Here is a 15,609-nt window from a genome sequence, read left to right as displayed (position 1 = left end):
CCTGTGCCAGTTATGCTCGTGGGTCTCAGCCACCTCCATCCTCCAGGTCGATCCCCTACGGCCAAAGAGACACTCGCTTTTCAGATGACATTAGTGGACCCAACGCTGTGGGGGTGTCCTCGAGCACAGCTCCAGGGGATGGGCCCTGTCACCCCACTTTACAGACAGGGAAGTGTGAACCACGGCTGGCCAGCAGGTAGCCAGGCCAGAAGGTGGACTGAGGTCAGACTCCAAACCCAGGCTCTTGACTGAGTCAGGCCGAGGCCCAGCCGCCACACAGCATCTAGGCGTAAGCGCAGCACTGGAAATGGCGTGTGCGCCACGCTCTGCCGTATGGGCTCTGAACCTCGCTCCGTCACAGTGACAGCCATGCAGGAGGGTGGACAGAAATGGCCTCCACTGGCACATTCCTGGGCACATCTAAGCTGTGCCTGGTCCGTCTGATGAGCAGATACCGACACGGCGACTCTGCAGCCAACACGGAGAAGGCCTTCCTACTGTCCTGTCCTCGTGTCTTAGAGCAGTCACCTCGGAGCAGCTCAGAGACAGGGCCACCTTCGTGCCCCCTCCAGAGGCCCAGAGGACACACCGGGCAGCACATCAAGGCTGGCAGTCGGCTCTGAGCTACAGGGAGTGGTCCCCTGCTGGTCCCCAGGGCACATCACTCACCTGGTCAACTCTGTCCAGCTGGACCCCGAACTTGCCCCCGAAGCCGCGGACGGAGTCGACCTGCGAGCAGTGCTTGGAAAGGCTGGCCTGGTACTCATGGCCGACGGCAGACTGCACAGGACAGACAGACAGTCAGGCGCCCGCTGCGGTGCAGGGTCTGCAGGGTGCTCCTTCAACACCCTCAGCACGAAGTCGGCAAGGGGCTGCTGATTCCCGGGACACCGCCCCACCCCGGCCTGTGCAGGCAGTCACTGCGCTCCCGCGGCCTTGGTCCCAGGAGGCCACCCAAGAACCCTGGCCACGTGGGGCTTCTAACACGACTGGGTGTGAAGAAAGGACCAGGAGGCCAATCCCCGCCCAGAAACCACAGAACCAGCAGCCGGCAACACAACACCAAAGGTCCGTTCACAGGATGACAGTTGGCGATCTGGCTACTCGGCCAAAGTGAGACATTTTCATACCACGTGACCCAGGAATCGGGACCAAGAATACTTACTTTGCTAACAAACTGAAATAGACATGTGCTTTCGTTACAATATGTATTCAGAGTCAACACCTACTGAGCATATGCCCCACCCAGGAATGGAGCGGGCCTGTCACCCATGGGCTCATCCAATGTCCCAACTCTGTCATCCCCACTGGCAGACGGAAGCAGGTTCAGCCACCTTCTGCTCAAGGTGTCATGTCTACCGAACAGTAAACCCTGGGCTTCCCACACTCTTCCCGCCAGACGGAGTGAGCCCCCCGGCATGTGGGCCACACCCACACCTCAGCCCTTTGTGAGTCAAGCTTTTGGGAACCCAGCCACATCTGTCATTCACGCAATGTCTACGGCCGCGTCGGTGATTCGACCATCCGGGTCAGTAGTCACGTCAGAGACCCGAGGGCCCACAAGCTGAAAATAGTCCTACCCAAACTCAGGGGCCCTCGGCCCTGCCCAGCCTCACGGGACCCCCGCTGGCTCCCGGGTCAGAGTGGACAGTGGTCACGGACCCCTCCAGGGCAGTGAGGACATGACTGACACGTGACCCAGCGCGGGGCGTGGAGAAGGCACATGCAAACCTTTGGTCTCACTCAGCAAGTCACCACCGCCTGGGAAGTGCCCCCCACCCCCCACCACAGCTGCCTCCTACAGTTAGGGGCCTGCGGGCCCCACCATAAACACGCTTCCGGTCTGTTCATCTCCAACTTCACCGCCTGGGTTTGGGGTCAGAGTAAAGCAGGGTCAACACGCAACTCAGTGTCCATTCTTCCCGTGTCCCAGGGAAAAAGCAGGTTTTACTCTGAACTTCGGAGCTGTGTTACTTTCTTTTCTTCCCGGGTTCCAACGTCTGTAGCCAACTGCCGATGTGTGGGGCCCCACGGCGTCTGAAAACCTCTGTGGCGGACACTGCCCACCATGGCCTCCAGGGTCACATGTGAAAAACATCAACAAAGCAACACCCACAGGCGGTGTGCCAAAGGGCTCCCAGCACGACTAATCCGAAAGAACTTGGAAGAAAATGGTTCCATAACTATGGCCAGAGTGACAGCTTGGCAATTCTTCCAGCTTTTTGATTGACACAGATTACCCCCAAATTGCCTGTGACCTTATACTGACAACACTCCGTCTATAACTAGACAGTCAGCACGGGGCAGGGCGCTGAATGGACTCTGGGTCTCGGATGTGGCTGACACGAGGGAGGGTGCCCACGCCATGCAGCACGGCCACCTCTGGTCCTGGAGGCTGCAAGTGCCCAGACTGCAGTGCAGACAGGACCTGACAGCGGCTCCGCCTCCTGTCCACATGCCCCTCACAAACAGGCGTTCGCCGAGGTGGGTTTGTTCTGGAAGTCTCCATCACACTGTCCTCAAGTCTCAACAGACCTCCGGGTTGTTTTCAATTTCTGGACAGGACAAGTTAGATAACTTAAGCCACTTATGTTTGGGTTTGAATCTTAGCTATTTCTGACAACAGGTTGGTCCAACCGTGCTCACAGAGTTGACAGCTAACCTTCCCTCATGCGCTGAGGCACTGAGGGACTAACCTTTGGGGAGCACGGCCCAGCTCGCCCACTGGGAAGGACAGAGCACGTCTCTGAGCCGTCTAGGTACCAATGACGCATCGGCCAGAGACAGCAGCTCTGGGCACCCAAGAGATGTCCATTCAGAGCCGTCACGGTGCCAGGCCGGGGACGATGAGTCTCAGCCCCTAAGAGCCTCCATGGAGAGGACAGCACGATGTGGCAGCACGGATGAGAGAGAGAAGCCGAGGGTGGCAGGAGTGGGCACAGGGAGAGGCAGCCGCAGGCTCGTGGGAGGGCGGAGGGGGAAAAGGGGACCCTTCAGAGAAGCTCGGGACTAGACAGGCCCAAGGCGAGGTGCTACGAGTGACATGGTCCCAGCACCAACAGAGAAGCAGGAAGTCACAGCGCTGTGGCTGCTGTTCTCCAGCTCTTCCTTGATAGATTTTCCCCAACGTGCCATCTTTCCAACCCGGAGTTGGGGGTGCAAACTTCTACTGAATTTCTCTTTAACTCCCCACAATCCCGCGAGCACAAGCTTCACTGGGGTGGGAAAGGCTTCCACTTACTTGGTTCTCTCACCGCCCTAAACACAGGGAGTTTTGTCTGTTTGCACCACTAAAAGCTACCATATTTTTTTTTAGAATGCAAAGATAATTCTGCCCCCCCCTTTCCCTGTTTCAGTGTTAAGACGTCTCCACGAGTGACAGCCACACTGTGAAAAGTCCCTGTCTCTTTCCTGCAGCTCGCTTTTTATCTGATTCCAGCTCCGGGCTAATTCTGGACACAGTCTGTGGTGCCCACAGGCCCCCACATATCTCCTGTGTGGTGACAGTGTGGGGCAGTGCAGTGTGACGCAGACGTGACAGCTCAGACGCTGAATCCGATCCATGCGCGAGGGGCCAGGTGTGGAATTACAGACCAGAACCCAACACCAGCGGATACTTGCACACAGAAGGCAGGCAGACCTCTGCTGGGTCAGAACCTCCCTGCGCGGCTCAGGGACATTCGCAGAATGCAAAGGTCAGCCTGACTGGGAAGCTAACCCACAACAGTCCACTGTCTTCGCTCCAGGAGAGGGGGCGGGGAGAGGGATTCAGGCCTGTACGTCAAAGGCTGATGCATTCAGCCAGCACTTCCATTGCTGTTGTACTTGGACTTGGTTGGGGGGCAGTGACGTCACGCCAAGTACCGGGCTGCTCTCTGAAGGTCAGTAAATACGTGGAGGCTGCATGTTCACACCCATGACGTGGAACATGGGGCCCACAGACCTGGTTCTGGTCCGTGGATGGGCACGCGCAAGTCGGGCAGTGCTGACACCAACACTGCTGACACCACATGCTTCTGGAGTCCCGTCCTGGTCCCAGCGCTGGCCCCGGGGCTGACCTCCCGCTCTGGGCCTCCCTGCGCATCCGCCGCGCTCCAGCATCTGAGGGTCTTACACAGGCGTCTACACAGCAGGAGTATTTCACGAGCGCGGCCAATCAGCAGAGGACCAGTCTGGGCAAATCTCGCCCTCAACCAATCAGCTCAAAGCTTAACCTGAGGACCAGGCTGGCGTGGCTCCTGTGCTGACCGCGGGCGAGCGCAGGGCACGCGGGAGCCTGCAGCGAAGCGCACTTACTTTGTCCATTCTGTCCCGCTCCACGCCGAACTTCCCTCCGTAGCCGTGCGAGGCTTTCGGCCCTGTCTGCAGCTCCCTCTCCTTGAGGGTCTGGTGTTCCTGGAAAACGTTCTCTCGCAGCTTGTGCACGCTGGAGGCAGGAAAGGAAACGGGCAAAGCTGTCAGACACCTGCGCCGCCCTTCCTTCCGGCTCAGGGAAGGACAGGAGACGGCATCTTGGTACATGTGCAGGTGGCGCCATCTGGGGCCCCCCAAACTCTGCCTTCCCCGCACTTTCTCACGGTCCTGCCAGCTGGCCCACCTGTTCCTGTTCTCAGAGGCAAATGCAAGTCCATTTAGGGGACACAGATCTGAATCCGCACCTGAGGCCCCCAGGTCACCCTAAGACAGCTGCCTTGACATGTGAACTCCCCGTATTTATTTCACATGGAGAAAAGCGTCTCCATCTTATTATATAACCGAGTTAGGAGAGCTGGCTCTGTCAATGTCACCCCTGAGGCAGAGGGGGAAACAAAGTCAGACGTCCCTTCCCCAGGTATTGCTAGGACACCGGTCGAAACATTTGATCAGCTTCTCCTTACCTGGAGTACTCCAGCTTTTTATATACTCAAAGGCTTTCAGGATCTACAACCTAAAGGCCATGATTTGCTTTAAACACCTGGGATAGTGAAAGCGATCCCAAATGTGGCTAAACGCTGGCAGGCCAGGAAGCCTCTACAGCCGTCACCACCAGGAGACCCCGGGGAGCCCAGGGGACACCTTCAGTATCTGCATAACAATCCCAGAAGTGCTGCCAGGAAGCAAGACCAACTGGGAGACCGCCCAACCCCCACAAGCAGGGGACACCACTCCCCAAATCCTGGAGGGCCCACAGGTCCCAGGAACGGTCCCATTCCCCTTGTGGGCTCTGAATTCCAGCCAACCCAGAAGCTGCCTGCTTACACCAGAGTTCTTTTGTTCTCCAATCTGCCCTCTCCTGCATGTGTCCAGGCCATGGGGACAGAAATGACAAAGGGAACGGGTGATTGAACCAGTTTGGGAGTTAGCCCAACGCCACAGCCAATAACCCAGGCAGCGCCAGACCCCCGGCGGCCCCCAGGCCCAGCTCCTCTCTGCAGACCCAGGGCCCTTTACGGCCTCCAGTGGCTTCTGTGCTGGGTGGGGGCGCAGGGGGTGGGGGGCTCAAACACTTGTGTCTGAAATGGCCACACTGCAGACTCCCCTTCTCTGGATGACTTCCTGTAACGCTCTCAGACGAGAACAGCCTCTTCCTCCCGGGGCCGAGGAAGGTCCCCTGGTCAGTGACGGCGCCCTCACGATTGGGAAACGGGAGGGGACGCCCGAATCCAGGTGGCCGAAAAAAAGTCTGAGCACATTTTCTAAGTCCCTCTTATCTACACTTCCTGACAAGAGGACAAACTACCCCAGAAATGGCAGTTTACGACACTGCCAAGGCAGGGACAATGCCACACTTCTCAGTTCTCCTATTCAGGGCCTTTTGTGAGGACACAATGCTGGGAATTCAGCTCACAGTACCCAATGGACAATGATAACATCACAAAACTGTAATAAAATAATAAAAATTAAGGAGGGGTGTTTAAAGTCGAAGGTAGTCAAACACATCTCCTATGTCAGAAACGGCCCCATGTAGGAAGAGTTTAGGTGAGTACGTCCTTGATAAAAACCACAACATTGAAAAGCAGACGCTCTAGAATTCTAAGCACACATACACATGTATGTGCGCGCACACACACACACACACGTCTCATGCTCATCGGTAAGACTGTTAGGATACAGACACGTATGCACACACACAAGCATACACATCGTGTCCTGTCTCCACCTACTGCACAACTATCAGGTCATCAGATAAAACAAAGGCAATTCCAACATGCCAGGCCATCCCATGGACCAGCCAGACATATAAATGTATTTCTTCATCTTTCAGAACACCCTTTTCACACCGATACTGAGAAAGCCTCTTACTTGATGTGTTCCTGGTGTCCAGAGCCTTGCACGGTTTTGGCCCCCCATCTTTGTTCCTTTTCACTTACATCATTCTGAAAGGAAAAGTCAGTGATGAGTCAATTCCACAGCCCGCCTGTAACACAAACAGTGACCCCCAACAAAACGCCCGGAAAGTCACTGTCAGGAGAACCAGCACCGAGGAGGCTGGTGCTCGTACCACAAAGTCAGGGTCGGTCTCCCAGTCATCAGCGCCCCCGTCGTCCTGCGTGATGGTCACGGCGTGGCCTGCCGACGCTTTCCACATCTGAAAGAGCAGCCAGAGGGTTACGGAGACCTGGGGAGCCGTCCTCAGACGCCAGCAGATGTGTCCTTTGGCCCAAAGTACCCACACTCTAAGACAACACAGGGAGAGCTGGGGAGCTTACGATCAAACGGTCATCAAAATGCCGGTGCTTGAATGACATGGCAGGAACAAAAGAAACGTCCTGTTCAAGTTTTAACACTGTTGGCACCAGAAACACACCAGAAATACTCTGGCTTCAGCTCAAGAAAATGTTCTGGAAAATAGCTGATGTGTGCACTTACTTCATTTATTAGAAATACATCCCTAGTCCACTAAGTCTTATGACAAAAGTGTGGTCCATGAGAAAAGCACCTATTTTGGGTTGTCCAACACACGAATATAGTAAATGTCACCAAAGGTAAAACTTCCTGTTACATGTACTTCATCAATTTTTTTTTAAAAGCACCCATTTTGACTTCAAATACTTACTGGAAATGTAACAGTGACTTTTTTAACTCAGACTGACAATTCAGTGGGCATTTCAAGTAATTAATTAAAGGGTTGCTTTACCACCTGTGTAGGGAAACACCCAGTATGTCACATGCCAACTTTTCCTGTGTCAGACAATTCTCCACATGGGCCACCACCTTGCTCCCTCAGCACCTGAACTCTGCAAGGTTTTACCTGGTACAGAGAACAGTGACACAGATTGACACCTGAGCAAGCTCATTCTGCGTGAAACCGCAAGGGTAAAATCCAACCTTTAAGTGTCTCAAGAGAAAACCACATATGAGAATGGGTTCGGCTTCCACAGAAGTACTAATCCATTTTCACACAGGTCGGGAAGCAACTGAAAGATCCGTTTAATTCAATCAACCAGAAGCTCCAGCCAGGTGTCTGAAGGGAGGACGTCCAAGTCTCACCCGGGACGGCGCCACACTGGTGCTTTTGTGCTTGAATTAAGACAGGACAAAAGCTCCTCACAGCTTGAGACTCTCCCATCTAGATACGCCCCCTCCAGCTCTGTTGGGTCTCAAGTCCAAATTCAAGGTGGTATCGAACGTGAATCAGGGCACAGTGCTCTCAGGTTTCCAGATTCGACTCCTACCACAGTCACCTGGGTGGACCGTCTGCGGCTGGGTGGAGCAGGGCCAGCAATGCCCCTTCCGGGCCACCTCGAACCTCATTCCCTCTGTCTAGGTGTCCCAAAGCAAGAACGTCCCAGATGTGATCTGCTACTGACACAATTTTAGAGAGCAAACAGACTTCCAATCTCAACCTGGGAAGCACTGCCAGCCAGTCTCGCCCCAGTGAGCCCAAACGAACGCCACCAACGAAGCAACAGCTGCCTGAAAGTGAACTGACTGCCCACAGCCTCTGCCTCCCCAAGCCACGTCTGCCCCAGACAGGCTCACATCCCCCACGGCAAAGGTGAAAGCAGATGTCTTTGCCTGATACTTTTTCAGATTCATCAGGAAGACAGGAGCAGAGCCCAAGCTTCCCGGATCTTTCTGGATGCCTGCTTCACCAGTGGGCGGGGTGAGCAGACCGTCAGGCCTCGTGGCTCCTCCCGCCTTCCACAGAGCAGGTGGAGGAGGCCAGGCCGCTCCTCTGGGAGGACAGAGGTGCTTCCTGTTCCTCCAGCCGAGTTTTCTGGAACCCCCTCATTTTTCTAAAGCACAGGCAGAAATTTCCTCCCAGAAAATGACTGCCCCTATCTCTGCAAACCCAGTGGGAGAACAACCCCCCCGCCCTCGTATAGGGAGGGGTTCACCCTGACCATCCAAAGGGAGAGAACAAACCTTTCTTTCCGGCTGAAGATGAAACGCTGTTCACAAAAGTCTGTTTAAAACACAGCAATCCAATGAGGGATTTCCAGGCATTTGGGAATGATTCTGTCTGTAAAAAGATTAAGGGCGAACAGCTCAGAAGATGTCTGTTGACAGGTGCTCTGGGCAAATCCTTACGTGTGGAGATCCCTTTAGAATACCTCTGAAACCTTCCCAAACAACCAGGTTTTATAAAGAAATCTGAGAGGAGGATGGGCAATTGGCATTTCACTCACCAAAAAGCTCAACCGCTTTTCAGACACATTGAGAGACTACAGAAAATCAGAAGTTTCAAAGTTTTACAACCGTATGAAGTGTCTTCTTAACGCAAACAGAAATTATTGCCTGAATTGGTGGCACACACATTCCCTGTTTGCTACCATCCCGGTAAATTTCCATTTTTGGTTCATTCTAATTCATGACATTGCTAAAAATAATAAAATTCTAATACTGTGAGTTTTAAAAAACAATAATGTAAGGAAAAGACTCCGTGAAGGGGTCATAATGTATGTGTGTGGGGGAGGGGGGAAGGGGCAGATGCGATTACTGCCCGAGATCAAGACACAGCTCCCGAAGCCACAAGCTCCCCACGCCACCAACGCACGACCTCTCCCACAGGACGACACCCCAGCCTCGCCTGCAGGCCCTACTGCTGGACAGTGCACAGCAGACAACTCAAATCCCCTTGTTCCTGGGACAGCCCAGTCACAGGCTGGAGCCCCTTAGGTCGGCAGCAGCTTGTCAGGAATTCGGAACTGGACGGAGGGATCTCTATTGGCCCTTCCTGTGCGCAACTACCCAACAGCTCCCCAACCCACTGTTCGCGCCTTCCATCCATCCCCTCAGGCCGCTCAGTGCTCTCACTTGTGCAGGTTGCTCAGTACAAGTCTGGGTACGGCAGTCATCGCTGTAATCAGCATCTATAAAGCTACCCAAGAGCCACTAGTGATAGGCTCAAATCTAACATCACTTATTATCCTCTCAATATTTTAAATCAAAAAAAAGATAATACCCCTAGCTGCCATTAATAGTGCATTGATAGTAAACCTTCCTTGCAAACGTCACCCGTACAAATCAAGCTGCACAAGTGTGAAGTAATCCTGCACTTCCACATAAACAGAGTGAAAAAGTCCTCCAGCCAGGAATGCATCAAGTGCAGAACTGACTTTCCATTAAGCTCACTATCTGGGGTAGCAGAAAACCAACAGCCAGAGCACGAGGCCATTCCCTACACCAGTCACTCAGAGGAAACGCCTCCCTGTGCCCCGCTCAGTTTACTCAAAGTACCTGCCTGCACCCTGACAACTGAAAGGCAGGACCTCTGACAGGCACTTCCCAGCTCCAGACTGGCCCAGGACACAGGCTGTCGCAATACCAGGCAGGCGGTCCCAGCGCTCAGTGACTCACTCAGCCGTGCACTTTGAGCACCTACCATGTTTCCCTGAAAATAAGCCCTAGCCAGACAACCAGTTCTAATGGAGCAAAAATTAATATAAGACCCGGTCTAATATTAATTTTTGCTCCAAAAGACGCATTAGAGCTGGTTGTCTGGCTGGGTCGTATTTTCGGGGAAACAGGGTACTGCACACAGCCTGGACCAACGGTCTGACTCACCAATTCCCATCACTTCAAAGTGATTTAAAGATAAGTTCATCGAAATGCTTTAACTAAGTCAGCTGTAGTCGGGGGTAAACTCCAGTTACTGGGGGAGAGCATCAAAACACCACCCTGCACGACCCTGGCTCTTTCTACTGGGGTCTGAAAGTCGCCTTTGGGGCGCTTCCTTGCTCCCGGAGTGTGTGGCGCAGGTTCCTCCCCAGGACTGCCTCAGGGCCTGGTGACTCACCGCGGTCTAACACAGGAATGGGGGTAGGGGCAGGACCCACAGCCCTTCCAGCCCTAGGCTGGCCCGGCTACTACGCTGGATCACGAGGTCTGGATCCAGCTGGATCTAGCCCCCTGACAAAGCCAGAGAGGGGGAGGGAGCAAGTGAACTCAGAGCCCAATGCGTCACCCAGGAGCGAGCGATCATTCCCAGCGGCTCCAGAGCTGTGACCAGAGGAAGATGGAGGTTCCCCGGGAGGCCGACAGGTCCTCAGATCCCAGTGGGAGGAAGCCTGTCCCCTCTTCACCTGAGATGCTCCAGCAGGAGAGCAAGCTCCCATCGGAACATTCAGGCGACAGAAACACAACAGAAAAACCAAAAGCACCTTTCTGGTGACTTCCAACACACCCAGTGGAGGGGCTGTTCCAAATTTAGAGCCGCTCAACGAGCTGCAGCTCCGCGTGTCCATGCATTTCCATTGACCTGATTGCAAAACCTCCCTGTAGGTGTGGCCCCTCCCAGGCGGACGGCGACCCCTCCGTCTCCAGTGCCACTCGATCCGAAACCGACCCTTAGAGGCCCCAGCACCTTCCCCCTCGGCTTTCCACGCCTTTCCCCTAAACCCCGGGGTGCTGGGCCCCGTCCCCCGCCCCGTCCCAGAACCCCCTCCCCGTGGGCCCGTCCCCCACCTCCGCCCGCTCAGACCTCCGGCCTCTTCCCCGGTGGACACTAAGCCTCTCCCCATCTGACCCCGCTCCTCCCCGCTTCCTCCAGCAGGCCCGCCCCTGCCTGCGGGCGCCGGCCCCCTCCCTCCGACCCCTGGCCCCCTCCCTGCGCCCCGGCCCCTCCCCGCGCCCCCGGCCCCTCCCCGCGCCCCCAGTTCCCACAGTCCCGCCCCTCCCTCCGACCCCAGCCCCTTCCCCGCGCCCCCGGCCCCCAGCCCCCTTCCCCGCCCCCTCCCTCCGACCCCAGCCCGCCCCCGGTCGGGGAAGCCTCGCCCGCGCTCCCCCCACGCCCGAAACCGCGAGCGGAAGAGCGGCGAGACCGCGGCGGCCGCCGCTTCCTTCCCGTTTCGGGGCCTGGCGGCGCCCCGGGACCACAAGAGAAGAACAGGCCCTCCCCGCCCGGCGGAAGCCGCACTCGCTTACCGCCGCCTGGGGTCGGTCCGGCCCGGCTCGGCCCTGGCTTCGCTACACCCGCCGCTCCCAAGCTCCAGCTCCACTTCCGGTTCCGCGGGCGGGGGCGGGGCCGCGGCCGCATCCGGGTCCCGGCGAGGCTCCGCCCCCGCCCGGCACGCCCCCCCGCCTTCGGGTCCGCAGCTGCGGGATCCCTGGTGACTGCGCGGCAGCCGCCGCAGCTGTCGGGCCCAGGCTTCCTGGCGGCGCGGCTCCCTGCCGCCTCCCTGGGCCACGTGGCACGCCCACCGCCAGCGCAAGCGCGAACCCCGCCTGGTGCGAGCCTGCAAAGCATGCTTTAAAACGAAGTGCTTATTTCTGCAGCGTAAATTTACAGAGCTCCCGTCCTGTGCAGACAATCGAGGTGGTATTCCAGCACTGCCCTGGGTGAGAAAGGGAAAGTGAGCCAAGCGTAGGGTCAATGCAAGTGCCTTGAGCCCTGAGGACTCACTCACAGGTGACTTCATCCTCCATGCGTCTTTCCATCCATCACCCACACATCCATCCATCCATCCACCCTCCAAAACCCACTCTTCCATCCATCCATCCATCCATCCATCCATCCATCCATCCATCCACCATCAGTCACACATCCATCCATCCATCCATCCACCCTCCATTCATCCACTCTTCCATCCATCCATCCATCCATCCACCATCAGTCACACATCCATCCATCCATCCATCCACCCTCCATTGTGACGGGCCAGCCGTCACGAGTCGATGGGTTCCCGAATGGGGGAGTGGGAATGAATAAAAGACACTCTCACATATGATGGCGATCGCGGAACTTCAGTGATCCTGAAGACACTAAGTTTATTTTACTGCTCCCATATAAGCAGTTTGAGCACATGCAAGTGTGTATTAACATAACAAATGTAAATTCTTTAGCTTTCACATAGAGGATACAAAATTCACCGAAACTCACAAGTAATTATCTTATCAATTGCCCTGATAGGCATCAGCCTTCTGTGTCTGGGAACTGGCCACTCCCACCAAATTCCTCAGCAGCTTACAAGCTCAAGCTCCCCTCAGGTGCAGGCAGAGACAATTGCCTCAGGGGGAGGAAACAGGTAGCATAAACCGAGCCATTCTGCAAAGCTCAGAGTTTCCTGTAACCATGGCTCCCCACACTCCATTCACCCACTCTTCCATCCATCCATCCATCCATCCATCCACCATCAGTCACACATCCATCCATCCATCCATCCACCCTCCATTCACCCACTCTTCCATCCATCCATCCATCAGTCACACATCCATCCATCCATCCACCCTCCATTCATCACCCACCCATGCATCCATTAATCATCCATTCATCCATCCATCCACCCATCCATCCATCCATCCATCCATCAGTCACACATCCATCCATCCATCCACCCTCCATTCACCCACTCTTCCATCCACCCACCCATCCATCCAAAAAGGGCCAGCTATATGTTAGGGATAGAAGGTCAGCAGAACAAAATGGGCCTTTTCCTCACAGCCCTTGCAGCCTAGAAGAGAACTAAGGCATTAATCGCATAGATATATAATTAGAAAACAAGGTAAATGCTATGACGAAGTCTAAGATGTCATGAAATCATACTGAAGAGAAGGTAGGACCTGAACTCCTCCTGGAGATCAGAGGTTGCTTTGAGCAATTAAATTAACATTTGCGTGAACATCTAAAGACCCAATGGGAATGAACATAGGAAGAAGAGAAGAATTTTCCAGGCAGGAAACGTCTTGCCACAGAGGAACTGAAGGAAGGTCAGTGTAACGGAAGTGTGGCGATGAAGCAGGGCAGTGCAGTGCGATGGGGCCAGGTCATGTAGAGGTTGGCAGGGCGCAGCAAGGACTTTGGCTTTTATTTTTAAAGAAATAGGAAGTCCTTGGAGGAAGTTAAGTAGAGGAGAGAGCTCATCAAGTGTATTGTAATAAGATTCCTCTGGCTGCTGAGCCGGGAATGGATGGGAAGAGGGCCAGGTAGGAGGGGCCTAGTACAACCAATTCAGGCAAACTGTCGGTAGCAGGTGAGATGGAGAGAAGTGAGGAGACACAGGAGACATTTAAAAAGTTAAGTTGTCACACTTGAGAATGGATTGGGGGTGTGGAGTGGGGAAGGAGATGTCAGGTGTCAAAGGATAATTTTTTTAAAAAGATAAAGTCACAATTTTCATACACATATAAAATGAACACGTCAAAGATTTATGAAGTCTGACAATTAAGTTCACAAATTTGTTGCAATGATGTTGCTAACCTCTTTTTTATATCAGAGAGATTGTTCATTATTAATTTAACTAGACAGTTAACCAAGTTTACTATTGGGAAGTGCTGAAAAGGCTGCATGAAAAAGTTAGACAACCTGAACTTCTTGCCAACAATTCATGGCTCTTGCATCACGACAATGCACCAGCTCACACGGCACTGTCTGGGAGGGAGTTTTTAGCCAGTAAACAAATGACTGTATTGGAACACCCTCCCTACTCACCTGATATGATGACTTCTTTCTTTATGCAAAGATAATGGAAATAGTGAAAGGAATACAGTTTGATGACATTCAGGACATCAAAGGTAATACGACAGCTCTGATGGCCATTCCAGAAAAAGAGTTCCAAAACTGCTTTGAAGGATGGACTAGGTGCTGGCGTCGGTGCATAGCTTCCCAAGGGGAGACCTTCAAAGGTGACTGTAGTGATATTCAGCAATGGGGTATGTTACAGTTTTTCTAGGATGAGTTCACGAACTTCATTATCAGACCTCGTAATAATGAGTGAAGCAATAAGGTGTTAACAACTTCTTCAAAGGAAGTCAAAGGAATGCTGAAATGAATTTGCAAAAACTGATCTACCCATAGGGCACTATTCCATTGTATTTCACTAGACCCAGCTAATTTGCATGTCTGTGGACAAGAATTATTTGCAGTGCTGTCTGTTTTCTACAGGTTGACTGTTACCTCTACTGAGGTATGAGACCCTCTAGGCGAAAACAAAGGCAGGCATCCTATAGAATCAGCTGGTTGTCAGAGGCTCCAGCATTTTCAAAGGAATGTCCAAAAATCAGTTACCATTCTAAAGTCTGAAATTTTTCCTTACACAAGGATGACTCCTACCATCTGAGTCACTTCTCAGACAAGGAAAGTTAGGGGCAGGGGGAGACGCCGTAAGATAGAGGGGAGAGAGTGAGAATACAGTTTTGGACTCGGTACATTGATGGGCCTGTGGCACATCAAGGTGTGGTCCTCGAAGTGATGCTGGAGAGAAGGCTCTTCAGCTGGGGCGTTAAGAGTAAGTAGGGTTAGGACATAAAAGGTAGGACGGGGCTCCCAGGAAGAGGGAGAAATTCAAGCAAAGGCACAGAGGTGGCAAAGAATGGCGTGTGCACGGGGGCACAAGGCCAGACAGAAAGAACTTAAGTATTTTCACATCCACCATTATTACCGGCAGTGCAGTGGTGTGTGCAGCCAAGCAAAAGGCAAGACTCGCTTTCAGTGACAACTTGCATGGAGCACTTTACTCACTGCATGAAGACAGGAACAGGTGCTGTGCACAAAGGCTCTGGAGGCTGAGCACCTGCCTGGAAACCCCAGCTCCACCGCCTACTAGCTGTGCGACAGTGGAGTCTCACTGCCTTTCCGTGCTTCAGTTTCGCTACCTGTGCAGCTAGCACCTGCATCCTGGAGTTGTAATATGAAAACCACATGTCGTTTGGTTAGCACAGGGCCTGGCGTGCAGAAATGCCCAGTAAGGGTTGGCCTTTAGCTATAACAGGAAGGGAAAGCCCTGGCAAGCCTGGCAAGGTATCTCCATTTCACTTGAGGCACTGGAGATCAGAGAGGCTGGATGCCACACAGCAAGTGGGTGAGACCTGTTGTGACCCACACCTGTGGCCTGGGATCAATTATTCAGAACACCCTCTTTCACTTGGGAGATTGTGGCTACCTCAGTTCGGCCCCCGGGGTCCCCCACCTCCAGGTACAACTTGTGGAGGGGGCCTCCTCTGGTCTCCAAGGCGCTGCCCACGACCCAGGCCTCAGCCAATCAGCACACTGCACTCCTCTAGCGCTGATTGGCTCAGGGATGGGCACGTGCTCCAACTTGGTCCAATGGGACATAGTTGAGGCTTCCTGGAGACAGGAGACAGGCCCCATCACACACACCGAGGGAAGAGAGAAAAGGCAAAACAGAATACTTTCCACTTAAAATGAGCCTACAAGATAAATGCCAAAGCAAATTCTAAGAACTAACA

General features: G+C 53.9%; 1 protein-coding gene across 2 annotated transcripts in view; it reads right to left on the bottom strand.

Annotated features, from left to right (window-relative positions):
• The window catches only part of CTTN (cortactin), a 29,553-nt gene extending 17,959 nt beyond the window's left edge, over positions 1-11,594 (bottom strand). The window contains exons 1-6 of one of the 2 annotated variants that reach the window (XM_074336876.1): positions 11,350-11,594; positions 8,350-8,446; positions 6,482-6,568; positions 6,283-6,356; positions 4,297-4,426; positions 670-780 (exon numbers count right to left, since the gene is read on the bottom strand). In XM_074336876.1, coding sequence (XP_074192977.1) covers positions 670-780; positions 4,297-4,426; positions 6,283-6,356; positions 6,482-6,568 — 402 coding nt within the window. In that variant the 5' untranslated portion in view covers positions 8,350-8,446; positions 11,350-11,594. The remainder of the gene's footprint in view (positions 1-669; positions 781-4,296; positions 4,427-6,282; positions 6,357-6,481; positions 6,569-8,349; positions 8,447-11,349) is intronic. The other variant, XM_074336877.1, reaches the window with a different exon arrangement.
• Between the last annotated feature and the right edge of the window lie 4,015 nt (positions 11,595-15,609).

The sequence above is a fragment of the Rhinolophus sinicus genome, linkage group LG06 (genome assembly GCF_036562045.2).
Source record: "Rhinolophus sinicus isolate RSC01 linkage group LG06, ASM3656204v1, whole genome shotgun sequence".
Classification (NCBI taxonomy): Eukaryota; Metazoa; Chordata; class Mammalia; order Chiroptera; family Rhinolophidae; genus Rhinolophus; species Rhinolophus sinicus.
The sequence above is the reverse complement of the archived record's forward strand: the minus strand, read 5'-3'. Positions and strand labels throughout refer to the sequence as shown.